Below are 25678 nucleotides of genomic sequence, written 5' to 3' on the forward strand. Positions count from 1 at the left end.
ACTCTCAGGATGCCCTGGGATTTAAGGAGAGGGACAGAGCCACGTGCCGGCTTTCCTCTGCTCCGATCCGCCCCGATCTGCCCTGGTGCCTCCTGCCCTCGCTGCCACGGGGCCTGGGCACTGCTGCTGGGGCAGGATTTGCCCCCACGTGCTGCCTGCAGGCCCCGAATCTTGGTGGTGGGTGGGTGAAAGCCCCGAGGCTGGGGTGCTGGGGGGATGCTGGAGGTTGGCCAGCACCTGCAGGATGCCCAGACCAGCACCCATGGGATGCCCAAACTGGTACCTGTGGTATGCCCAGACCAGCACCCGTGGGATGCCCAGACCGTCGAGGATGGGATGCAGGGTTTACCACCATCTCTCCCACCGCTGATCAATCTCCCCTTCCCATCACTGCAGCCCTTGGCTGTGCTGAGCCACCCTCGCAGCTGGCACAGAAGCACTCCAGGCTGGGCCATCGTGGGGGCACAGATGTGGCATGTGGGGCTCAGCAGGGACAGGATAGAGCCCGGTGGGGACACACTGACCCACGCTGCGGGCGTGCGGCTCTGCGCTGGAGCAGGGCAGAGGGGTGTGAGCTGAGGCAGTGCCACCTCGCAGAGCAGGTGCCAGGCAGGACTTTGCCCCACATGGTGCTGGGGCTGTCTGACGGTGCCAGGCAGGGCCCAGCCCAGGCGGACCCTCGGGCTGGTGCTCGGGGGTGTCGTGGGGATGGGGAAGCTGCCCCTGCGCTCGGCTCAGCCCACGGTTCACCCAGCCTGCACGGTGCTGGGCAGGGGGCTCAGCCTGCACGGTGCTGGGTGGGGGCCTTGGCCCATGGTTCGTCCAGCCTGTGTGGTGCTGGGAGGGGGGCTCAGCCTCCCTGGCTCGATGTAAGGCCCCCGGGTGACAAAGGGCCTTGCAGGGCTGTGTGGGGCCAGTGATGGGGGGGTCATGGGGGGTCCTGGGCGCATTCGGGCCCTGTTAGGTTTCCTCTCTTCACTTGGGCTTTCCGTGGAGTCCTGCGGGACGCTGGTCCCGGCCCCTCCCAGCCCCAGGGTGAGCGCTGGGACCCCCCCCCGGGGCTCTGCTGATGCTCCACTCCCCGGGGGGGGGACAACGGGACCCCCTCCCCGCGGCCGCTGTTCTGGCCCGTCTCTGCTGCACGAAGGCTGGGGGGAGGGAGGCAGCGGGGGGGGGGGGGGGGGGGGGCCGATCCCCCTCCCCGGGTGGCCGCAGCTGCAGGGGGCTGAGATCCGGCACCCCTGAGCGCTGGGATCCCGTGGCGCAGGGGGGGGGTGGGGGGTGGGGGTGGGGAGCGGGTCCCTGGCGCGGGGCTGCGGCCCCCTCTGCCGTCGATGCGCCGCGGCTGCAGCGGCCCCGGGGCCGGGGGGGGGGGGCGGGGGGGGAGGGGGGGCGAGCCGGAGGGCCGTCGGGGGGCGAGGGGTTGGCCCTGCTGGTTTTACACCCCTCGACGGCAGCCCCACGGGCGGCCAAGCCACAGGGCCAGCGGGCAGGGAGCATCGCGCCGGGCGAAGAGCCCCGTTGTGGGGACAGCGCAGTCACACGGGGCCCAAAATAGCATTTGAAAGGATGCGAAGAGCCGAGGGACAGCAATCCCACCCGGGGGCTTCGAGCGCACCCACCCTTCCCTCGCTCCTCAGGGCCTCGCAGGACGCAGGAATCCGCTGCCGTCCCTTGTCCCTCACCCGCTGTTGGACCTGGCTGCCACATGGCTGGAGCCCCACGTGGCGGCAGCTGATGGCCACCCTCTCCTGAGGATGCCGGAGCCAAGCCCGGCCCCGCTCCAGGCCCAGCAGCCAGAGGACTCATCCTGCTCCCACCCGCACCACAGCACCGCAGCCAGACCCTCTGCCCGCTCCCGGCTGAGCGGGGCCTCCGCAGTGCGGCCAAGCTGCTAGGAGAAGCGCGGAGCTCCCGGAGGGATGGGTTGTCCCTTTCCTGCTGCTTTTCCTGGTGGCGTTTTCCAGCTGGGAGCAAGGGAGATGGGAGCCCCCGTCCCCCCCCAAGGCCGTGGGACAGAAGGCAAGAGCCGGAGAACAGAATTTACGGAGCATCTGACAAAACAGAGGGGCTTTGTGGTGAGGAACGAGCCTTCTCATGGAAACACGCAGCGCAGTTGCAGCAGGAACGTTGCTCTCGCCTCCAGGATGTTATTTCTGGCTGCAGCCAGTGAGACATGGAGTGCCCCCCCCCCCCCCCCAGTCACCACCGGCTCTCTGGAGGCTGCCAGGGTTTCAGAGGACTTGGGGCACCTGTGGGAGCGATGAAGGTGGTGTGGGAGGGAAAATGCAGCCAAAGAAGCTGGGCATCCTCCCAGGTGGTGATGGCAGCCCCGGTGGGCACGGGAAGGCGGGCAGGGGCCAGGAGGGACCAAACCGGCCCCAGACCCCTGGGTCAGGAGGTGCAGCCCCAGGCGCGGCTCACGCAGTTTCGGGCCATGGGGAACACCAGCACGGCTCTGGCAGGAGGCAGGAGCTTGTCATGGTCCCGGGATGAAGCTCCTCACCGAGCAGAAGCAGCAGCAGGTCAGGTTCAGCTCCTGCACCAGGCTCTCAGCACCATTCCGACAGGCACACGTAGCACCTGAGGTGGGAGGACACAATCCTGCAGGGGTGCAGGGTCAGCATCCGGCTCAGCACCTCCTTAAGGATGAACCCCAGGCTGGCGTCAGCCACACACCCTGCCCTGGACGTCCTCCCTCTCGGGGACCACGAATGCTCCTGGGCATCGCGCCCCTGCCCCCCGCTAGTGATGCAGAAGGCTCACTGGGGGGGACAGAGTCAGACAGGAGGGGCGAGGACCCCTTTCCTTGCTTCTCCAAAACCAAGACAGGCTTCTGGCTCACTTTCAAATTAGGTTTTTAATTAAATAAATAACGGTGAGGGGTCTTCAAGGCAGTATCACTTCACAGTGTAGGGCTTGGGGGAGGGGAAAGGGGGAGGGGGGAAAAAAAAAAAATCCAGCATTGGGAGCGGCTCAAAGTGAATGTGCTTTGTAAGAAGGAAAAAGAAAACCCCAGCAAAAAACCAAAACCAAGCCTCCTCCCCAAGTGACTCCCCCTCCCTGTCCCAGCCCTTTCCATCCCTCTCCCGTAAAGTTACATGGAAAAAGCGCCGCGCTCATGTTGAAAGACCCCATGCGAATCTGTAAACAACACTGAAGAACATAAATAAGAGAGATTTCTGCCTCCCCCGGCCTCCCCTCTCCTTTCGTTAGGGCTTGAAACAAACCAAAGGGGGGAAAAGAAAAAAAAAAAAAGATGGTTTCAGGAAAACTAAGAATGTTCTTGGCTGATGGAAAGGAGATGCCAAGGCCTGGCCCTCCCTGGGAGGGCTGCCTGTGCTCTCACCCTGCCTCCTCTTCCCCTTTCAGCCAAGGAGCTTCCTCTCCCCCAGAAAAGGGGAATCACAGCCTGGGCAGTTCCACTATGGACCAGGCACTCATATTTGCTTTCCGTTTCCAGCACCTGGGAGCAACTGGAGGGGAGATCTCCGGCTACCGCGTCTGGATGCCAAAGCAATGCCTGGCCAAGGCAGCCGCGCGTGGCTGGAGCTCAGCACCTCTCAGCAGAGCTGGCCAGGGACCGAAACAACCCCCTGCTAATGCATGCAAAAGCCAGGTCTGGGGCTTTGAAGATGAGAGACGAGGTCTGATCCTGTCATCCCGTGAAGCTGCCCGACGCTGTCTCTGTGCTCCTGCTGCAGGGCTGAGCACAACTTCATAGGGCTGGGGAAAGAGGAGGACGCGGGCTAATGGTTTTATAGTCATCTTAGTCATCTTCCAAATCCACTGGCAGCAGAACCAACTGCAGGATCACAGCCCGGAGGCCTCTACCAAAACAAGCAAAATACCTCAACCCAAACCCCTTCCCAAATGCAGAAAATGGCTGGAGGAAGGGAACATCTGCATCAGAGCCTTGCCCAGCAAGTCAGCAGACAGCATGCCCTGCACGGAAAAAAGGGGAATGAGAACATGCGGATTTAAGCCAGTGGCAAACCCCAGACCTGGAACACACCCGGGAAGCGAAGCAGCTCCGGACTCCAGCACACCCACACACATGCCACTGTGGCGCTCTGCAGAGCAGCTGGCCACCTCGCTGCCATGGAAGCCACCCTTGTCACCTCCTTGAACGTTGCTAATGGCAGTAAAGACACATTTTCCTCTCAGAAAACAGAGAGCTTTTTCTGTGATGCAGAAAGGGGCAGGGATGCCCAGGGACTGGCGTGCTCCCCTGCCTGGGGCTCCATGCTAGCCCTGGTGTCCTGGCCTTGGTGCCCTGGCAGCCGAGCAACCTCCTCCCACAGCTGACAAATTGTCTGAACAAGCTGTGGAGCGGCAGACATTTTCATCTGCGTTTTACCCTCCTGTACTGCTGCAGTCAGCAAGGCTCAAGTCGTTCACTGCCAGCAACAGAAGCGGCAGCACTGCACCACTGGGGCCAACATCACCGTGGGTCTAGAAACTCCCTTTCCTCCCCATGCTCCACAGCCCAGCACTACAAGGGAAGGCGAGGAGGACCTGAGTGCACCCAGTGCCGCTGCACCACGCAGAATCCCTTCCCCAAGACCTGCCTCTTCTGCCAAAGGGCTGGACCAGGCCACATCCCACCTGCAGCTGGTGGGAGAGCAGGCAGGTAGACATGTAGAGCAGCAAGAGGTTTGAAAACCGCAGTGTGCGTGCCTGTCACGGCCCACACCTCAGGAGTGCCCGGTAGCTGTTGGGAGGGGAACGGGGAGAACCACCTCTGTTGCAACACACTATCTGTGGGTGAAGTGCCAAGACTCCTCATCTTCCTTTGGCATCACCATGCCCATCTCTGCAGTTCAACTGCCCCACAGCCTCCGTGGACGGTGCTCCCTGTGGGTTTCCTAAGCTCTCAGACCTCCAGACTGCATCCTCAGTCCCAGCCCCCAAAGCGCCAGTGATACATCCCTGCTGTTCTCCAAGCATCTCTGCACTCAGACTGTCCCACTGGGGCCAAGGGATGTCTCTCCCGTCCTGAGGCAGGGACTATTTAAACAGCCTGGCATTACCTGGGGTGACATGTGGTCAACAAAACAGGGGGTGATGAACCGCTCCCCCCCCCCCCCCCCCCCCCCCCCCACTAAAGCCAGCCACCAGCTTTGCGTGATTGTGTCAGAACACACTGGAGCAGAAAGGTGTTTGGTTTCACTGCAGCCTTGGATCAAGGAGGATGGAAAGACACATTCTGACCAACAGCTCCAAACTGTCCCTACGGAACAGCGGAAGTTCCAGGATTTGACTCAGTCAGGTCAAAGTCCTTGCTGGGTCTGTGACAAGTTTGTGACTGGAAATTCTCACTGTGACAAAGGCTCTGACCGAGCCACAGGTGCTGGGCAAGCCTGATGAGCAGTCAGAAAACTATTTACATCTCCAATGCCAATGAGGCCAAAATCTGTGACCGATAAGGACACTTGCGCAGGGGCCACCACTGCCTCTGGGTCTCTGTCCAAATCCACAGGGCCAGCAATTAAAGGCAAACCCTCATTAATGTCTGCAGGGAGAGTGAAGTCCATGGTTATCGTCTCACCAGAGCTCTGCAACGTCTCCTGCTTCTCTGCTAGTGCTGGTCCTGCCAGCGGCAAAGCGTAGAGCCCCGACTCCGAGGGGTTGACAGCATGTTGCGTGCAGGAAGCTGAGATGGCGCCTGAGGACGTCTCCTCCGTGGGGTCGAAGGAGCAATTTGTCTCGGAAGGAGTACTGCACTCATAGCCCTGCCCCGATTCACTCATGCTGCCCAGGCTGCAGACTGTGCTCTCCACGCTCAGGGGCTCTGCACACCGCGAAGGAGGGAAAGGTGGGAGATGGACAGACAGGGAAGAAGAAAGGGTAGGGGACAGCAAAGGAAAGAAAGCTCGAGTGAGTCCGTTGTGTACAAAACCAACCCAGCAGCCAGTTCAGTCTCACCCGATTACAACAGCATTTGTTTGATGGCACAAATGTTTCTTTATTATAGCAACCAAGATCCCTGCCAGCATGTACCAAAGAAAGGCAAGATGCAGACAGCAGATGGAAGGCCATCAGTGTTTCTATGGAAATCCAAGGAAATCTCACAGAGACACTCCAGGATAAGCCAAATCCCAAAACCTACCCCCTCATGCCAACAGCCCCTGGGAGATGCCTACACAAAGCCCTCATCTGCCGTAGGATGGTGAGGGAATGGAACCATTTCAGGCTCCCTGGGAGCCTTCTCACAGCCAGCTCTCTGCAGGCAGTTGGCAGGTACGGCCTGACTTCTGATGCCTTAAACCAGCCTCCAGAGGAGCTGCCTGTGTCTGCTGTGTCTGTGTGCGTTAGCGCATCGGAAGCGCCTAACTCAGGTGCCCGAAGTTAGCGCAAGTCCTTTTGCTTTGGGAATGACTTAGGCCACCCCTCCAAACCCGAAGCAGGAACAACTGGTTTTAAGTCACTACTGGTCAATGTAAAGACAGACAAATCTCCTTTACTCACACCAAAATCTGCCCAGGGCTGGTTATTTGTCACAGGGCAGAGTGAGCACACTGGCAAGGTGCGGGGAGAAGAGCAACAGCAGGATAATGCCAACAGGAGAGAGGCAAAGGAGGGTCTGTGCCGCTGAGTAAGGGAGACCAGTTACCCCTGGGGCAAACAGAAGAAAGGCAGTTACCTGTGCTCTCTATTGCTATCTGATCTTGACCAAAGCGAGGATCCAGGCAGCCAGTTGCCGAGGGAATTGGCGGGGAGCTCCGAGAACGACTGGTGTTTTCTACTTCACCCCCATCCAAGTCATTGTCGGTGTAATCCCTGTGGGAAAAGACAGATAACACTGCCACCACCTGTTAAGCAGAGAGATGCAGGCAGAGAAAACTGACTGGGATTAAAACCCAGCAACAAATAAAGCAACAGGACTGTAGAGACCTCACTAGCACGAGCATCCATCCCTTCTCGCTCTGCAGAGCGCAATCTGGAGTCTGCTCGGAGGCGATCGCGGTTAACTCAGCGTGGCTAAAACCAGCCCATGATAAACCAGAATGGGCTCTGCAGCTTTCCAAAACAAAGAGCTCTAGCCCCCAGCTCTCTATGAGCCTCAGCCCCTTCCAAAGTGAAATAAATGGTCAAATGTTCTCCCCAGGGAACAGCCAGCTTCACAGAACGACTGCAGTGGGCTGTGGCAATGTTAGTATGCCAGCACAGAGCAAGCGATGAAGAAAAATATCTTCCTGCCCTGGGGGGATTGGAGATTTCAGGTATTTCCCTGTCTTGCAACAGAATAATAATAAAAAAAAAAAACAAAAAAAAAAATCTAAGATTCCATCTAATGTTTTTAATTGATTCAACTTAAATAATTCATTTTGACCTTTTAAAACATTCCAGTTTCAGCCTTTTCAAAAAGTATTTTCTGTAATTAGCACACATTTCAAGATGAAGAATTTGCCTCAAAGGGTGGCAGCAGGGCAATCAATTAATTCAGGTTCCAAACCACCAGAAATAAGTGTATTTTTGAACTTAAAAAGCTCCCTTCCCAAAACCTCCTTGAACTGAGTTACTTCTCAAGGTCAGCCCTGAATCCCTGAGAATGCATTTGTCTGAAACAAAACCGTATTTTCTGACACAAGGTAGTCCACATACGAGCAAATAATTGCTTTATCTTCCCTCCCCACACCGACAGTGTTTATGTTCTCAGAATATCCAGTGCACCCCTCCACGCTCCCACCCAAGAAACCTTCTAGAGCAGCAAGTGCAGTCTTTTAAGCGGAGGTGCTCTGCAGCAGGAATCTTCACTGGGAGGTTAATATTACTAATTTTAGTGTGAGAATATTCCACGCACGTGGCTCCAGGGTGGAGGACGTACTTCTTCCTTCCTAAACGAGTCTGCTGAGTGAAGTAGTCATAGCGCTCTGATTTTTTCCACATGTAGTAATACTCCACACACTCGCCCACTGACCGGGTACGGACCTGAGGAGAAACATCAGTCAGAATGCCACGCGCCCAGGATGGAGCTCACGGAGCAAGGACTATTCTCCCATTTAATCAGCACAGAAAATTAAGTGCATTACAGAAATTTACATTGCTATGGACACATCTACACTGCGGAACAGAAGCACATACTGAGATTTCCAAGGTGGTAATCGGCCAGAGAAAGAACTCCCCATAGTGCACAGCTGTTCTTGCAGACCCCAGTGCAGGTTCACACACGGTGCGTTCGTGCAGGACCTTCCTGCGCTTCCAGTAGCACACTTAACATCAAGAGAGCAAACCTGCATCGGTTTTCACTGGCCAGCATCAACATGCCCACAATTAATCAGCGGTAGAACTGGACTCTCTGGTTCGGACAACTCCCAGCACAGCAGCATATGTCCTGGGGCTCAGCTCTCCCTACAACAGCACCTTTCACTCTAGAGGACCCCAGGGGACTTTACAAAACATCCACATGCTCAACTCACTCATTCACAGAAGTACTGCAAGGGCTGAGAGTTTGGAAAGAACTTTTGAGACTCCAGAAAGGGCTAATCAGTAATTAACTGACATCACTCATGCAGGTCAGTGTTGTTTGTGACTTCTCTCACCTGGAAAATAAGGCAGAGCAGGGCAGTGAACAGCCCATCACCTGCGAGCATGAGTCAACACAAAGCCTGGGATTGGAACTCAACAGTCCTGAACTTCCTGCATTAGCCGAGGCTCAAAACATACCTCCAGTGCAAATGCACGTGCCTCCTTCCCCTTCTCTTAGTGGGATGCAGGGGTGAGTGTTCTTACCTTGTTTGCTTGGATAAGATGAAAGTTTTTCCCATGGACCCTGAAGCCATGTTCAAAATTTCTACATTCTTCCTCACTCCAGGCACAAAGCTCATCTATAGCAGAAAGAAACAAGAGTTGTAGGAGACGTACAGCATCGAAAAAGAGTTACGTGTGCCTTAATGTTTGGGGGAGAACCCAAATAAGGGGGAGGGTGTGTGTGTCTCACCTCTGATGACCTTCACATTGAACCGTAACCTCCGCAGTGCCTCTTCTGCATTGAAGTTGCATTTAACCAGTTCATACAAAGCCTAGGAAGCAGAAGAAAATTACTCACAGCACGTATCTGAGCGACACACCGCCAACCAACCCGCTCATGACTCATGTTTGTCTCTTAAAACTTATTTTTCCCAGGAGCCACTCCGCCACTAACCCCAGCTTGACTACGGGCATAGATTATTCCACTTTTCAAGGCACTGGGGATTACAAACCCTGGCCGTGAGAAGACGCAGCTCTACCAGCAGCTCTGCAGATTACAGGCGCGCCTCTGCGTTCCTGCAGACTTACTGCGAGAATCTCGCCTGGCTAGCTCAAAGGAAACACGACTGCTCTGAAGTTCCTTAGCCAAATGTCTGATCTCTGCTGGCTTCGGAGAGGAATTAAGACAACGCTACAGAGGACAGATCCAAAAGGATGGTCCTGCTGCAAGCTCTGGCTCAGAGTCTGGGATATAGTACCTGTTCTCCACTTACCCACTCTGTTACACGCTTTCTGCAAACATCTGTTACCGTGTTGGAAGAAGCTAGACAGGCCTATGGTCCGATCCACCACAGCCTTTTCCAGTCTTCCCAACAGGAAAGAAGCCTCCCCTGCCTACCTGCTCGTTGTCCTTCACCACCTCTCCTTCTGGCAGGCTGCTGCTAGACAGCTCATCCCATCGCCGCTTCACTGCGCGGTAGAGGAACTCTTCAACCTCTCTTTCGGGGAGTATGTTTGGGTCCCAAAGCAGCTGATCTTCATTCTCATAGGCTAACAGAAAAAGCACTGAAATAAGATAATCAAACAGAGAATTCTGCTGCTTTTGAGAAATGGTCTGCGTATACGGTGCATGGGAGAGACAGGAGGAGGGAGGGAATCTTTGCTTGGTACTCCAGCCTGGCACTAGAGATGATGCTGTGAAGGTACTGCGTTTTCCCTCTTCGTTTTACAAGCAGATAAGCTTAATACTCTTTATATCTCTTAGAGCCCTAAGCACAGGCTCAGCTTGCTTCCACTTCTTCAGAAGGGTTGGTTGACAACATTTTTGTTACCACGTTCTCTAAGATTGTTGCTTCGATTCATTAATCCTGGCAACTAAAAAGCCCTTGGTTCTGCGGTGTCTTTTCTAGCACACAGTAAATAAAAAGAAGGGGGAGGCGAAGACAGCTTTGAGCTACAACCCCCACCGAGGCTCAAGACCCTCTTCCTCCCTATTCTAGACACAAAACTAAGCAGCAGCAAGGCTGTCCCTCCCCTGTAATGCTCCTCCACGAGCTGCTCCACCCACCAGAACAGTAGGAGCACACTACATCACTAAGTGATTTTTGTCCCTTTCAGCTTTCAGGGCTCTTACTCCGGCACACAACAATGCAGGGAGATGTTTAATAACAACACAGAAGAAAGCAAGATGACTCCACAGTAGAGAATAATCAGAAACGTTGATATGTCTCTATTTGGATAAAAATGTTGGCACCCTCTGTAGTTAACTTGTTTCTACAGGCAAGGGAACCAACTCTTCTGCCCTGTAGAATCACTAAAATCAGGTCAGAGGCACTACAGACATGGCATGAAAGACCCCCACCGGGATCTGCTGTCACTTTCCTCTCATTTCACGTTGATGCAAACATACAGGTTATCGAAATCGTGCGCTAAATCTGTGGCCTTCAGTACAGAAAGCTGACAGCACTGACGAAAGGTTGACAGCGAAAAGTTCTGAGAACTATATTGGGTAAACCTGAAACAGCACCTGCAAAACTAGTCACTTTTATCTCCTTTAACTAATTTGTTCAGTCTGTTAGGATAGAAGAACTAGGGAGGAAGCAAGTAATTTCTAAAGAAGGGGCTTTCTGTTAGCCACCTTCTTCAGAAACTCAACAAGCCGGTGTAGTCTTGCACTAGTTATTAGATGCAATCTGCAATCTCCATCTACTCTGCAGACATCCCATCAAATTGGAAACTGATCCGCTCCAGGGAGTACCGAATGAAAATAACTCCGGCTACTTCAGGGAGATGTCAGAGAAAAATAAATCAGAGTATCTCCAGAAGGTTATTCCTTCTCTCTGGCTCCAGTTGAGACCCTCTCCTCCAAACCTGTCACGCCAACCCAGTTTCCACGAAGTTTCTTAGCTTCGGTGGCTGCATTACTAGCCCTTTTCAAACAGGCTACTTGAAAGCTAGCTCAGGTGTAGCGGTAAATCTTGGTGTCGGCACTGAGAGGTGCCGATCCTTAAGATACAGAGCAGAACTGATGAACCAGGGCTCCATCAAATGCCCAGGCTAGCAGCCTTACATCCAAACAAGATGGGTAAACCAGGTTGCCTTACCTTTTTCACCGTGCCTGTTTAAGTGGAGGATGGGAACAGTGGCTTGGTACTGAGGTCCAACCATGATCTCCTGAAATATCACCACAGAGAAGTGGGTAAATTGAAATGGAAAATGCTCCACGCAGGCACTGCGGTGTACTTCGTGATTTACTGACTACAACACCACGAGGCTGATTTATGTAGCGATAGTCCCCACCGTCACTATTGCTTCTAGGGAGCCCTGACTATTTTATAGGGTAACTAAGAAGATTTACTACCAACCAGATGATACTTCGGGGACCTTAGGCATTTACATAGTTTTAATGTTAAAGATATATGGCAAGCAGCTAAGGCTGGAGATAAAGAAATGCAGAAGCTCTCCAGCAACCTTCACAACCAGGATGAATTCGGAAGTCTGCTCCTCTCTTTTCTAAGATGGTTCGCCCTCAGTAAATCCTGCTGGGAATATTGCACAGCATTTCACCTTTACAGGGCTACAGGCTGCAGTTTTAATTTACCAAGGTACAACAGCATTTTCCATATCTGAAGCAGAAAATACTTTCAGACACAGATTTCAAGATCGTATTAAAAAACCCCCTTTTTTAACCCACATCTGCCACCACCTTCCACACACAAAACACAAGGCGCTGAGCAAAAGAAAATAAAGAAAATTTCTTAGGGAAATATCACAGTGCTTTGGTGTTATGCTTTCCTCAGACTCGGGCACATTGCATTAGCTGCCCTTCCCAACACACTCAGATCATTTACCTTCTTACACTCGTTAGACGGGATGGAATCCTCCTCTGAATCCTCAGCCATGGAGGAAGCACATGGAGATGAACAGGGCTCTTTGTCTTCATCGGCAAGGAAGTTGTTTGCTTTGTGGGAAAGGAAGAGATATGGAGTTATGATATGGGGTTTTTTCTATTGCTCCATGTTCCCTCTCCTTCCCTTCCTTTTCTCTCCTAAAGTTACTTTCAGCATGGTCCGTAGTGACAACTTACCCATATTTTAATTCTCTCCTTTTGCACAAAAGGATTTGCACACTTGCCACACAGGTGGTGTGGTCCAGCCTGGGGAGTTCAGGCTCCTTCATTTTGCAGGACAACAGAAGGAATAAGATCACTTCGTGCCAAGTCTTTCTCACGCACTTTGGCTTCCCGCATACCCCAGTATTTAGAAACTGCCACAATATCTCACACCACTAGTACTACTCAATTTATTCACTTCTAGAGATATCAGATCAGGTACTGATCTTTCTGGCTGCAATTATAGCAGGTAGCAAAACAATTCTTGCTTTCTCAACGTTACGAGTTACAGCTACAGACAACTCTCCCCCCATCCCACTGCTCATCTATGCTCTATCATGTCCAACCAACGCTTGTTAACACCACTGGTACCCAGGCTTCTTTGCAGCCCCCAGAAGGAAAGTGGCAAACCTGATGTCAGGAAACTAAGTGACAAAATGAAGAAAAACATTCTTGCCCTATCCTGCATACCGCATCTAAGTAAAAACCAGTTACTTAGAAATTAGTGACACATACAGCCAGGCTGGTTTGGGAAGAGGTCCGATGCATCGTGGGATGTGACGGATGGAGTCAGATCATCAGCTGAGGACTGTGTCTCCTCCTCTTCTTCCCCTGAAAGCAAATCCTTCGCTATTTGTTCCTTTTAACAACAACAAGAAAGTGAAAAATATTTTTAAATTAAAAAAAAAATATGAGGGGGGTGAGGCCTAGAGTAAAACATTTCTGGCCAAGGATGGTCACATCCACAGATCTCCTCACCCTCCCATAGTTTGTCCAAAGACAGATTCTCTCTTACATTCCCCACCACCCCTACATTATTTTCCCTAGAAGCCCTTCTACAAGTGTCAAAAGCAGCTTCTTATGGAAGCCAGAGAGAGGACAGGCAAGTGGCTGTTTCTGCAAAGCTCCACGTAGAGCAAGTATCTCAGAGATCCTGGAAGAAAAAAAAAAAAAGCTTTCTAGACTTCAGCTAGAACAGGAGGAGCCATAGCTTCACCTGGGAAGATACAAACCCTCCCTGACTCTCCAAAGATCCACACCTACGTGCAAAGACTTGTAACCCAAGTTCCAGAAAGAGTTTTTACAGTGCTCTTTTTAAAGCAGTTACCCTTTCTCCAGTCTCCTCTAAACTCTCTCCATTCACATTTCTGCACCTGGTGTTCCTCCCCTGGACACCAGAACTAGGCAAGCCCCTTCCCTAGTCAGAACTAGTCAAACCCCACCTGAAAAGAGCTACTAGATGCCTTGAGCTCTAAGACAGCACAGTAACCTACAGCGCAGGCTAAGAGCGTACACCCAAGCAGACAGCTGCTCTTACCTTGTCCAGAGTCATATCTGGGAGATTTGGAGCAATATCATTGCTCTCGCTGTCCTGTTCCGAGATGGGATCAGATGCCTCATAGCCATAAAGTGCAAGCAGCTCCTCAAATGGCATTTCACTGCTCTGAGCGAGAGGAGGACAAAGCTTCATCAGGAACAGAACAGTCACCAAGTACAGCGAACACAGAGGTATGCAGGGGCAGTCAAGGCATCTCTGCTCTTCTGGGGGCTCTGAACTGCCTCGGGTAATGCTGCATCATGAAGGAGGCATGGTCTGTCAGGACCTACCATAACCTGTTCTTCTCAAAGGTATGGAGAAGCCAGGAACTTTCACTCCAAAGCAATACAGTCAAGGGAATTTAAAAAATACATTTATTTTTTTACACTAGATTTCATGCTGGTGAAGAGACGCCAGACACAGACAAAGATGCAAATCCCTACGTTAGTCTTGTGCCTGACCTGAAGAGACAGTCTCTGTCACCAAGAACACGCTTTGTGTTCCACCAAGGTCTCCATGGGACCACACACGAGAGGACCCTATCACCTCATCTTTGCGGTTCCTCCAACTGTGAAACAGAGGCTGAACATACACCCAACAGCTGCTGGCTCTGCAGCAAGGTGAGTGAAGACCACCTCGTTAGAGTGGCTACTTGGCAGAGGAAGACTCCAAAATCTACTGCTGTCACCTGCTGTCAAAACCATTCCTTCCTACCCAAATGCAAACCTAAGGCTCGTCACCAGCTCAGCAAGTCGGAGCTGCTCACAAAGATCTTTGGTACCAGTACTGTAAAAGCAAACAAAAAAATCCAGCAGGTCATTTCCCTTCCCCTCCCTCGCTGCCTTTACCTGAGAGGCACTGAGACTCTTCTCCAGCTCTTCTAAAGACTTCTGCTTCTCCTGAGTATCATCATCTTCTTCCCTTTCTTCCCGCACACCATAGTTCTGTGAAAGGATCTCTGCTAGGTTCAGTCGGTGATCAGCTGAGCCCATTGACACAACTGCAGGGATTAGAAGAAGTTGCATACTAGCACCACGCCAGACGAAATCTTCAGCTGCAACAAAGCTTGGGACGATCCCTTCTTGTGTGTGTGCAGTCACGATAAGCCAGAGGAAGAGATTAGGTGGGAAAGGAGTGAGAGGGGCTGGGGAACACAACTGAAAGAAGTCACTCCGTGAGCGCTAAATTGCAAAGCCTGGTTCTCTGCACATTCGAGTCCCACAGCTGACTGAAAGCTGAATCTGGAGGTTTTCTGAGCATTTGTGTGTCATAACACGTGAATGCACACTGCAGCCTTTCCTTCACCCGAGGCGTTTTTAGGATAATTACCCCTTGTTGCAAGAACGGGCAAACGGACACTTGTAGGAGCTTTGGCATCCTTAAGACTTTCCTCCTCTATCAAATGGCATGGGAATCCACCAACAGGTTTGGCAGATGTCAGAAGGAGAAGGGAACAGACAGGCTGATCCCAGGAGCCTTGTTTCCTCTGGAAACCAGACCAAGAAACGGAGGCATACTTAAACTGTGGCTACCTGCTGCACTCTGAAGGCCAGGCTCTCCGGGACATAGACTGCGGGCTGGGTATGGCACCACCCTCGGACTCTGCCTGCCAACCGAGGCCTTCAAGAAAAGAGAAAAATATGGCTGAGACAACTCTTCTTAAAAATGTAACATGCCTCCAGCCGCTTAACCCCACCAGCAAATGCAGTTAACTTCATTTCAAAGCAAAAGTTAACAAAACCCACAGAAAGCAGCATGAGAAAGTGTGCTGTGCAAAACCAGCTCTAGTCAAGCGTCTTTAACAACTCCTTCCTCCGGATTCATCGCCTTCCTCTCAGTCTCTAACTGCACACGGCGGCGTGTCCATTGTATCTATTTGATCTTCAAACACTCCACTAATTATTTATCCTCTCACCAGTTTAAGACCTCAGATTTTTACAGCTTACATCTTCACTTAAAAGAAGGACCTTGACCCTAAGCCATTACTCTAAATACACACATCACGCTCGCTGGAGGACAACATTTTTATGAACTGACCCACCCTCTGGAGAGGCAATCAGAAGAAGCTGGCTTCTCCCAGGCTCAGAGGGTGAAACAAAGAAATTCAGAGCCGAGCAGGCAGTGAAGGAGGCTGGTAGGACTGCGAGCGGTACAGGCGAGGTGGGGAAGGGTGAGACAGGTAGACACTGAGAACAGGCACCTGCTTTCTGGCATTCAGTGCTTGGTCAGAAGTTCAGGCAGCAGTATGGGCTGAGGCTTGGAAAATAACCCAGAACATCTGCTGCTCCTTGGGCTGCTGTACATGGAAATGCTGTTCATCAAGTTCAGTCTAGGTAGGGAGCAAGCAGGTAATTAATGATTGCCTTTGGGTGACTGAAAGCATCCAACTGCAGAAGAAAATCATACTGTCAGTCCCCCTGTCACCAACAACGTCTTTTTACGATCCTCAGCCATGCACCATCACTCCTCACCCGCTCAGCGGGAGCCAGGACATCTACAGTGCCTCAGTATGAGGCTCTTACAACTTCTTTAAGAAAACAGCTTCACATCACGATTTATCCTCTTAACAATAAAGCCAGCCCAGATTTTGGGTTCTAAGTTAGCACCTTCAGGTATTAACACATATATTGCAAAATCTGTAACGACTAGGGAGGCGGCTATTTTCTAGGTATAATTACCACAAAGATAATGGCTGGCCTGGAAGGCAGCAGAAGGTATTGCCATACAACAGAAGGACTGACAGGGAAGAAGGGGAAGGATCTGTGCAACAGCTGTGGAATTCTTGCTGCTTCCTCTACCAGGACCAGTGAAAAGAGGATGCCTCTAGTCCAACCAGCACACACGCTGCAATTCACCATCCCCGAGCGTCTGTTTATTAGCAGCAAGATAACCCCACTAGAGACCACTTTGTCTGGCTGCAGACAGAGCCCAGTGACCGTGCACATTAAAAGAAAAGGGAGGAGTTTACGGGACAACGAAAGAAGGGGATGAAAAGGATTTGGACAGCCTCCATTTTGAGGATGGTCATACTGGGAAACGGCTTCACAGCCTGGGGAAGTGTCAGTGCCCTTTTGCTGGGCTTTGCTGGAATGTGACCAAGTATAAAACTCTCTTGGGTAAATCCTTCCAAGCAAACAATCCCGGTTTCACGAAAAAAATACAGGTGTGGTCTACACTCACTCCCTCCAGTCTTGAGGGACCTGCAGAACTCTCTTTCCCAAGACAATGATCTATAAAGTGATTGTGCCTCCTTCACACAGGGATCAATAAGGAGCTGCATGTAAAAGATTTTGAAAACGAAGACTGAAACTGTTAGCAGTGGATGGGCTGGCTTGAAAAGATGTCAAGAATACTTCAGGAATGATGAGATCTTATATTAATGACCAGGTGCTAAAATGAAGAGTAATAGTCAGCACAACAGGGTGACAATTCAGTAACTAAAGCACGAGTTTTATTTCCCTGAAGCAGTAATATAGCACTAGAGCAAGTGGGAACTGTTGTGAGCTGGAGTCACCACAAAATAACTAGCGCCCAGAAAGCTGGGCTGAGAAAAGAAGAAACAAGTGACTGACAAAGCAAACGGCTCATTTCACACCCAGATTTAAACATGTGTGAAACTAAACGATCCATCAAATTATTTACAAAGCCAGACAACCACAGGAACAAGAGTCGAAGTCAAAGGAGCAGGGGAGTAAGGCAGGTCTAGCTTAAAAATGTAAATGATGACAGAGAGAATATTCCTGATTACACTGCCTGCTGATGCCACATGATGTGAAGTTATTTGTTTGAAGGTGAGGTAGCTGCAGTCTGCCACTTCAAATCCAAATATCACACAGGACGCGGAAAATGCAACAGCATCACATGCCTCAGGACGCTTAAGGCACTACCAGACACCTCCAGATCAAGAATGGTTCCTGGCCAAGGTGTAGATGCTCTTATTGCTGGTGACAGTTTTGATCACCATGAAAGGTCACAGTGGTGAACTCCATTTATTTTGACAGTGCACCACAATGCTGGAAAATGGCTCCTATATCCATGGGCCATCTGAGCTTAATCTTGGGGTGCTGGGCATGGGGAACAGATTAAATTCCCAACAGTTTCCCAACAGCTGCTTTCCTTCCATTAGTCTCTGCTTCTCAGGGAAACGAGAATGAGCTATCTCTGAAAGATGAGAACAACCTTCCTCTCAAAAGTCACACAGAGGTTGACCAATTACTTTCACATTTGGATTTCTGGATGACTCCAGCACTCCCTCAAGTCTGAACTCAAGTTTTTGAGCATGTGGAACAAAGCAACGGCCACGTTTTAGAAAACACAGGCAGAGGAGGAGCCTGAGCCTTCTGTACCGACAAAGCTGTTTGCCAGCGCAAGGCAGACTGTGCTTGTCCAGAGAAAACCCTTCAGGCTGAAACCACTCTGGCAAGAAAGCAAGGAAAAAGAGAGGTTTCCCTTTCCACTGTTACTGCTTTGATAACTAACGTGGTTTCCTGAGCTAGTTTAACACGTATTTCAGACTCGGCAAGAGAAGCGCTCCTTTGCCTTGTCCATATTACTTGACCTGGGTCTGTTTTCTACGAACTCCAGCTGTAGCCAGAGGGAAGTGGTATGGATGGGAGCAGGATGACAAGACACACAGGTCAACTCCCGCACTGCTCAGGAAAATCAGGGCCCCAATCACACGCTGTTGCAATGTCACAGTGGAGATACTTCCCATCTGCAAGGCAGTGACGGCTCCCAGATCCCCTCAGGATGAAGAGACCTGTGTAAGCAATGGCAACATGGTGCAGCGTGCCACGGCAGCACCTCAGCGCCTCACGTCAGCCCAACAACGTGCTGAGATAACGCTTCTTTACCGCGGCACAGACAAATGCAGCGTCCTCAGTGCTCCAGCAAAGGTAGAAGCAAAGACCAAAGCTTTCTGCATGGGAGGACAGGCAGCTGGATGGCATTCTTCTCATGTAAAATGCTTAAGTACCCGGTGAAATACCCTGAAAACAAAGCTGTGACCTCAAACAAGTTGTCTCAGCTAGCGGTATTCCAAGGTCCTGCCTCTGTCAACGTCTTCCCAGTGTCCTTTTTCCGCATCGTGGTCATCACAAGAATATCGTGATGGAAACAAACCTCCGATGTGCCACGACAACCGTTATGGCAGGACGGGGATATTTTGAAGATGCGGCAAGACATGATAGGGAATGGCATCACCAACCATAAGTGTGGTGGAGCAACGGCAGCAACATTTGGGCACAATACGCCAGGACAAACACAGCGTTGCAATGGGAGAGGCGGCACCAGAGCGCGACCCCCCTTGCCCGCCTTCCCCCTCAGCGAGGGGGTTCTCCCCATCCCAGCCATCCAGATAAACTGTTCCCGCTCCCTTCCCAGCCTGCTGCCATTCCCATGTTCCCAGTTTCTGTGCTCCCCGGCTGCCCAGGCCCTGTCACTTACCTCCAGCCCTCGCGGGCCCCTCTCCAGCGGCCACTCTCCCCTCCGACCCCGGCCCCAGCGACTCCTCCGGAGTCTGTCGGACTCTGCTGTGCTGCAGCCCCAGGGGGTCCCGCTTGGCCCCCGGCTGCCGGCAGCCCCCCCAGTCCCGCCGTGCCCCCCGCCCAGCCCCCTGCCCAAAGCCCCTTCAAGCGCTTCCCCCGGCCGCGGCCCCTCCGCTGCCTGCTCCGGCGGGAGGGCAGAGCCGGTGCCGCTCCCCGGGCTCGGCCGCTGCCCCGCCAGCCCGCCCCAACTCTCCCGTCGGGTCCCGCCCAGGCTCCCCTTCCCCGGGCCGCCCGGCGCCCCTCGGGCCGCCCGGCGCCCCTCGGGCCAAGCGCCCCCGCCCCGGTGGGCCCCGCTCAGGCGGCCCGCGCCGCCCCATTCACCCCGCGGCCGTAGGACCCCGGCCTTGGGCGGCCCCGGGCTGCCGGAGCCCGGCGGGCCCCCGGTGCGCCCGCCCGGCCGGGGGAAGGCGGGAGGGGAGGCCCGGCCCGGCCCGGCGCGACCCCGGCGGCGGCTCACTCACCTCCGCCATGGCCGAGCGCGAGCGGCGGAGGGGAGGGGGCGCGGGCCCCGGATGTGGCGGCAGCCCCTCATTGGCTGCGGCGCCGCGGGGGCGGGGCAGCGCCGGGGCGGGGCCGGGTCAGGGGGCGGGGGGCGGGGGTCAGGGGGCGCCGGCGGGGCCCGGGGCGGGGGCCGGAGGCCGGGCCGGGGCTCTTCCACCCCCCCGCCGGAGCCGCCGCCAAGGGCCGCTCCCGGGAGCCCGGGCGCAGCTGCCGTCGCCTCCCGGAGCCGCCCCGTGGAGCAGCGTGGAGACGGAGGGGAGGCCGCCGCCGGCTCGCTCGGGCCCGGCGTGGCTGCGAAGGGCCGCAGAGCCCGAGCAAGTCAATACCCGGGCCCCGGGCCCGCCTTGCTGCGGAAAGGCTGTTACGGCTGAGATGGCGGGTGCCAGGCACCGGTGCCCTGGGAGCCCCCGGCGGGGACCCCGTCCCCAGCTGCGGCACAGCCTACAGGAAAGCTGCCGTGCCAGGTCACGCCACAGAAACACGGCCACATGTGTCAGAGGCCAAAATAACGCTCACGACCACAACCAGCACTTTCTTAACCCCCAAAGTTAATTGATCACAAAGCAAGAAACAAACCTCCAGCGACCCTTGATGAGCAACTTGTTGATAAGTCACCACATCTCACTTAGTGGTCACAGATGAGGGAGCCTGGAGGTGGTCCCTGCCTTGCAAGAGCCACCATGTAAACGCTCTTTCATGGTTCCTTGCTGTGGCTGCGCTCGGCGAACACCAGAGATGCACTCCTGGAAAGTTGCTTGATGTGTCTTTTCAGCCCCATTGAACTGATGATAAGCCACGTGCTTCCAGCCCGTGGTTCTCCAGCACGCTTTGTGCTTTGATGCCGCACATCTCCAGGGACTCCTGTCCCTCAGGCACCTGCAGCCAGCGGGCCAGCGCTTTCTTCAAGGTGTGTGTTCCTCAAGGTGTCCATTAACGAGCTGCCCATGTGAGAGCAGCAGGACATTTGCCACCAAATCTCACCATTTGATCAAATCCGATAGATCATCGTTTAGCTCAAGCTGTTGCCTCTCTGGTGGCAACAAGATCTGCCTCTTGACAGCAGCGATCCGGCTGTGGAGCTGTGCCTGTGGAGGTTTTCTGAGTGCTCAGTTGCTGGGAGCAGCCTCCGCACCCCATGCCCTGGCAATTTGCTCTGTGTTGGGTTTCGCTCGCGCTTTTGAGCTCAGGAAGCAAAGTGTTATCAAGTGCTTCTGAAGTGGTGGTGGCCCTTGAGCTGAGAACCATAGCACTTCAACAGGCCTTTATTCCCTTGCACAGATCTGCCTCGTGCTTCTCAAAGGACTAACAAATTGCCCACGCTGTTTATTCAATTTAAAAAGTAACCTTGTCTCCAACTTTCAGAGAAAGTTCGGCAAAACCTGCTGCTTTCTGCCTTGCTCCCAACAGTGCATCCAGGTGTTTTGTCACCACAGAAAGCAGAAAGGCCTGGATTTGGGGTCAAGACCTGCAGGGAGTGAACCACTCCGTGGCATGAATTTTCGGGCCCTCTGCCTGTTTGCAGTTTGCTCCAGGAGCTGTCTTGCTGGTCTGCTGCATACCCAGCGTGATTGGGGAAGTGGTTCAGGTATAACTAGGGGGCTGGTTATCCACAGATCGCTGTGCCCATCCCACGCACGCTCGGTACCCGAACCTGCGGGGACCACAGGCTGGCTGCGCAGGGTGGGCTCTTGCATGAATTCACGTTCCCACTTTGGTATTAGCTTTCCCTTGGTCTTGCAAAGCTTGCTTTGCTCTCCCCAACACTTGGAGGGAAGGATTCATTGCAGCAAATTTAATTCTTCATGACAATTGCCCGGCTCTACTCATTATGTGAGTGCTGTGCCAGGAGCTCGGCTCTACTGACCCGGAGCAGTGTCCATGCCAACTTCTGCTACTCTGTTTAGTGATTGCAGTGACAACTGCCAGGCTGAGTCTCTTCAAGCGGCTGTGCTTCCCTAAAGGAGTGGTGAAACGCTTTTCAGTCAACACTTCCATTGCCCGGTATGTTAATTTCTGTCCTCGGAGTTATCAGGCGCAGTGATTCTCCATCCTGCAGCCACCACCAGACTCTGAAGACAGCACGCAGCTTGTTCCTGGTGCTGGGCTGCAGAGCAGCTGGTGTGTAAGCAAAGGCAGCGCCACATCAGCACAGTAAATCAGACTTCTAACACCTGACATTCAGTATTTTGAAATTTTTGAAGGCCCTTAAAAGGCCTGAAGGGCATTGGAATACAGGGTAGCTTACACTCTCCGGGTTTGCAAGTGATTAGTCATGATGCTCCCACAGCATGACAAAATGTAGAAGGGTGGAGCGGCTTTGGCTGAATCCAGGGTCGATTTGCCTGCAAAATGAGGTGGACCTAGGTCTTGCCCTCCTTTCTCTCCTCTACCAGTGCTCTACCTGGTAAGCAATGCTGCTTCTAGGCAAAGCTTTACAGCCCTGAGACAAACAGCAAATACTTTTTCACCTGATATAGTTCAGCAAGGGGGTGTTTAGCCACAGGGGGTTGTAGATATAAAAAACTTTTACCTGGGTTCGAAAAGAAGTTTTGATAGGAAAAAAAAAAAAAAAGTTTATCAGTACTGGGGGGAAAGAACTGACCCTTGCCTAGTTTATGTCTGAATGTGTCCTGCCACAAGGCAGGCATCTGCAGAGTGAAGGGTGGTCTAAATGCAGAGGAGGTGACAGGGGTACGTATGAGCTTTGGCTCTGAAGAAATACTTGGTTTCCCGTTGGCTGTGGCTGTTAACAAACAGAAGAGCAGCCTTTAACGCTTAACAAAATACTTATGAATTAAGCTTCAGAGAAGCATCAGTTTTCATGAATGCTAGATGGAGCTGTGCTACTCGCAAATAACATACTAGTTTATGTTTTCAGACAAGTGTTTATACTTGTAAACCGTGCTAGCTCCTCAGGATCCACCAGTGAACTATTTATTGCACACATAGACTTTACATGGTCCTTTTCCCAGTTAGTTAAGGCAGCCCATCCACCTGAGTAAAGCCAGCTGATAGGATGGGTGGGTTAGGGTGCCACGGCACGACTACAGAGTTCCCTTCTTGTACCTATTAGCCTTCCTCCCTCCCTTCCACTTCCAGTCACCACAACCCACAAATACAATTTATTTACAGTCAAAATACTTGTTATATAATAACCTCTGCAGCGCTCACACAAATACATGCAATAGCTACAGACGTAAGCAGGTACTTTTGTGCCTGATGGTTCTATCGACCACCGGTGCCTGAGAACCCTTTACAGATGTTAGGCTGGGCTCACGGACCCCATCTCGGTGGTCCCACCGGAGCAGCTCAGGAAGCACAGACCATTTCCCTTCCGAGCTTTCTTGGCCCGTGGATTGCACAGTTGATATCTTTTGATCCTGGCATCCTGCACATCAGGGCAGTACCCAGTAACAAGCGAGCAAGTCTCACTCTCGGCTTAACACCGACAGGTCTTAACTCGGGATTCCTGCTGACCCTGTGCTAACGATTCTCCTGTGGGGTAGGCATTTGCTCTTAATTGCAATGCAGTGATGAGCTTCCTGTGGGGAATGCCCCTGTGATGTTCAATACAATTATTACTGATCTTGTCCCTCTCAGGGTTGACGATACCAGAGCCCAGATACAGCAACCTGGTCCAGTCCAAAAATTCATCTTTCCGACAGTGACAAGGTCTTGGAAAGACCTTGGAGCTGAGACCTCCTGTGTGAGGCTGAGGCCTCACTGTCCACAGCATCCAGAATTACCTGCATTTACATCCCAAATGGATCGTATTTTCTCTTCCCTCCTTCTTGCATCTATAACTTTCTAAATTCACCTTCAATACCCTCTTGACCAAGTATTGATTCTGTGACGTTGCCGTGGGAGCGGGAAATTTGGTGCAGCTGCCAGGCTTGCACACTAGGGATTAGTCCTGCAAGTCAGATAACACCCAGGCTCCCATCCCATGTGCTGGAACGTAGGATGGCATCACAGGTACAGGCAGGAAGATGTAACCTGACAGCAGTTCCAATAGCCAAGTCAAGGGTTTGCAGTTACGCAGTCTTCCCGTCAGCACGGTATGCCAAATAAACCGCCGGGGGATGGTAAATCCTTTAGACGTGTCAACTTTCTGAAAAGGCCAGCAACAGGAGAACAGACAAGACATGTTTTCTTTTTCCTAGCACACTCTGCTGGTGCGATAACGGCCAGAGCTAGAGCCAAGGGGAATGGCAGAGCCATACAAAGCACCAGAGGGACCCACAGTCAGCTCGCCAGCATGTCATGCAATGTCCTCTTGCCCTTCCCAGACCACAACCTCCCTGACAGACCCTTTGCTTCGGTGATGGTGGGACCGATCCTGCACCCACTGAAGTTCCTGTAATTGAAATATATGTTGAGGGCAAGTTCCTGTCCCATGATTTCCCTACCTGACTGCTTGCATCGAAATGCTGCGTAAGTAACTATAGCCGCTGGTGGCAAAGAAATACAGAGGAGAAACATGCTAGTGCATACACAGATGGATGCAGAGGCATCCAGATCTGTCTAAATCCCTGCTCTGATTTCACTCGTACTAGCATCACTTCCCTACAGCCCAAGGCATGGCCCTGGGTGGGCTCTGGTGAGCAGAATCTGACCCCAAACTTTTCCGAGGAATGGAAATATGGGACAAGCCGGGTAAGAAATGCAAGCCATGTCAACAAGGGCAAGACAGTACAAAACCCTCCAGGTTTACCCCTCCTGCCTTGCAGCGTTTCATCCTACCTTTGCACAGCGCAGATGAAGCCACAGGGACAGGGTTGCCTGTGCCCCTCTGATCCCATCGCCCAGCTCCAGCCAGTACGTGGCCACGGCAGAGAGGTCAGACCCTTGTGTAAAACAGCTCTGCAGGTGCCCCCGTCCCGGACTGCCCAACCCCAAGCGCTCTCTGGAGCAGCCCCTTGGTGCTGGGGGCTAATCAAGGAATTAAAAAGCTGGAATCAGCAGAGGGTTCTCTCCCTTCCTTGTTCCCTCGCTAGCACTGCCCACAAATGTTTCTTTCTGGTGGCGAGTAATTAAAAGCAGGTGCTTGACGAGTGTTGCGTGGAGGCCTGTCTTGCCTGGGCTTGGGTCCCTGTGCCCCCTGTGCCATGGGGCAGTGTGTCCCCAGGAACCCCCTGCCCACCCCGCTGCGGGGCTCAACCCCTGCCAAGCCTTGGGCCCATCTCTGTCAGCTCTTGGCCCACGCACACACGCGTATACCTGTGCATGCACATGCACGTGTTCTCAGGTACCCCCCCTGCACGCTCACCCCTGCGAGCACCCCCCCTTGCCCCACTGCCAAGGGCGCAGCCTCAGATGCTGCCTGGGGGACTGTGCCTGCCACCCCAAGCTGGCGACTCCGGGAGGGAGCTAAATGAAGCAGCACTGATGAGGAGCTCATTAATTCTGGTGCCTGTCAGCCACATAGGATGATAAATGCTGCATCCTTCTGGAGCAGCGGGATGCAGCCGCAGGGCTGGAAGGGAGCAGTCTGGCTGTCCTGCACCTCCACCCCTGACCATACACCTTGCATCCAGCCCCCATCTGCCCCTGGCACATCAGGGGAGCACGAGGGCCCTGGGGATGTGTGTGGGTGGGGGCTGTGGGGTGGACGAGGGCCCCTGCACGTGTTGGGTATCTGCTGGTTTTTTGCAGGTGCTGCATTCACGGTGGCTGCGTTGCCCATAAGGGCTCTGCTGTGGTTTGGTGGGGCCAGCCGGCGTGTGACTGCCCACCTCTCAGGCCCCGTGTGCCCACCTGTGCCTTGGTGTGACCGCCATGCCTACGGGTGCCCCCAGCACACGGGGTGACATGCCTGGGGGGTGCCAGCATGGTGTTGCTCCAACCACCCGGGCACCAGCTGAGGCGCCGGTGGCAGAGCGCGCCTGGCAGCACTCCTAATGAATTCAGCGCTGCCCTTCACATCAAACAGCCACATGAGAAGGTGTTTTTCAGCCCCATCTTTATTCAACGTGCCAAACACTCCGCTCCTGCACCTCACCCTTGCAA

General features: G+C 53.1%; 1 protein-coding gene across 7 annotated transcripts; it reads right to left on the reverse strand.

Annotated features, from left to right (window-relative positions):
• Positions 1-2841: 2841 nt before the first annotated feature.
• MIER2 (MIER family member 2) lies at positions 2842-19673 on the reverse strand. 7 transcript variants are annotated; one of them, XM_056336890.1, is made up of 14 exons: positions 19630-19672; positions 15823-15951; positions 15155-15242; positions 14471-14622; positions 13623-13748; positions 12821-12944; positions 12045-12154; positions 11298-11367; positions 9593-9759; positions 8945-9026; positions 8737-8831; positions 7808-7935; positions 6647-6783; positions 2842-5794 (listed from the first exon to the last, which is right to left on the reverse strand). In XM_056336890.1, the coding sequence occupies exons 4-14, from the start codon at positions 14612-14614 to the stop codon at positions 5319-5321; spliced, it is 1659 nt and encodes a 552-aa protein (XP_056192865.1). In that variant the 5' UTR covers positions 14615-14622; positions 15155-15242; positions 15823-15951; positions 19630-19672; the 3' UTR covers positions 2842-5318. The 7 variants fall into 7 exon arrangements, with proteins under 7 accessions (XP_056192865.1, XP_056192863.1, XP_056192864.1 ...); XM_056336888.1 differs by lacking the exon at positions 15823-15951 and having other exon boundaries at positions 9593-9744; positions 19630-19667; XM_056336889.1 differs by lacking the exon at positions 15823-15951 and having other exon boundaries at positions 7832-7935; positions 19630-19667.
• Positions 19674-25678: the final 6005 nt, after the last annotated feature.

Source organism: Falco biarmicus, chromosome 4 (genome assembly GCF_023638135.1).
Source record: "Falco biarmicus isolate bFalBia1 chromosome 4, bFalBia1.pri, whole genome shotgun sequence".
Classification (NCBI taxonomy): domain Eukaryota; kingdom Metazoa; phylum Chordata; class Aves; order Falconiformes; family Falconidae; genus Falco; species Falco biarmicus.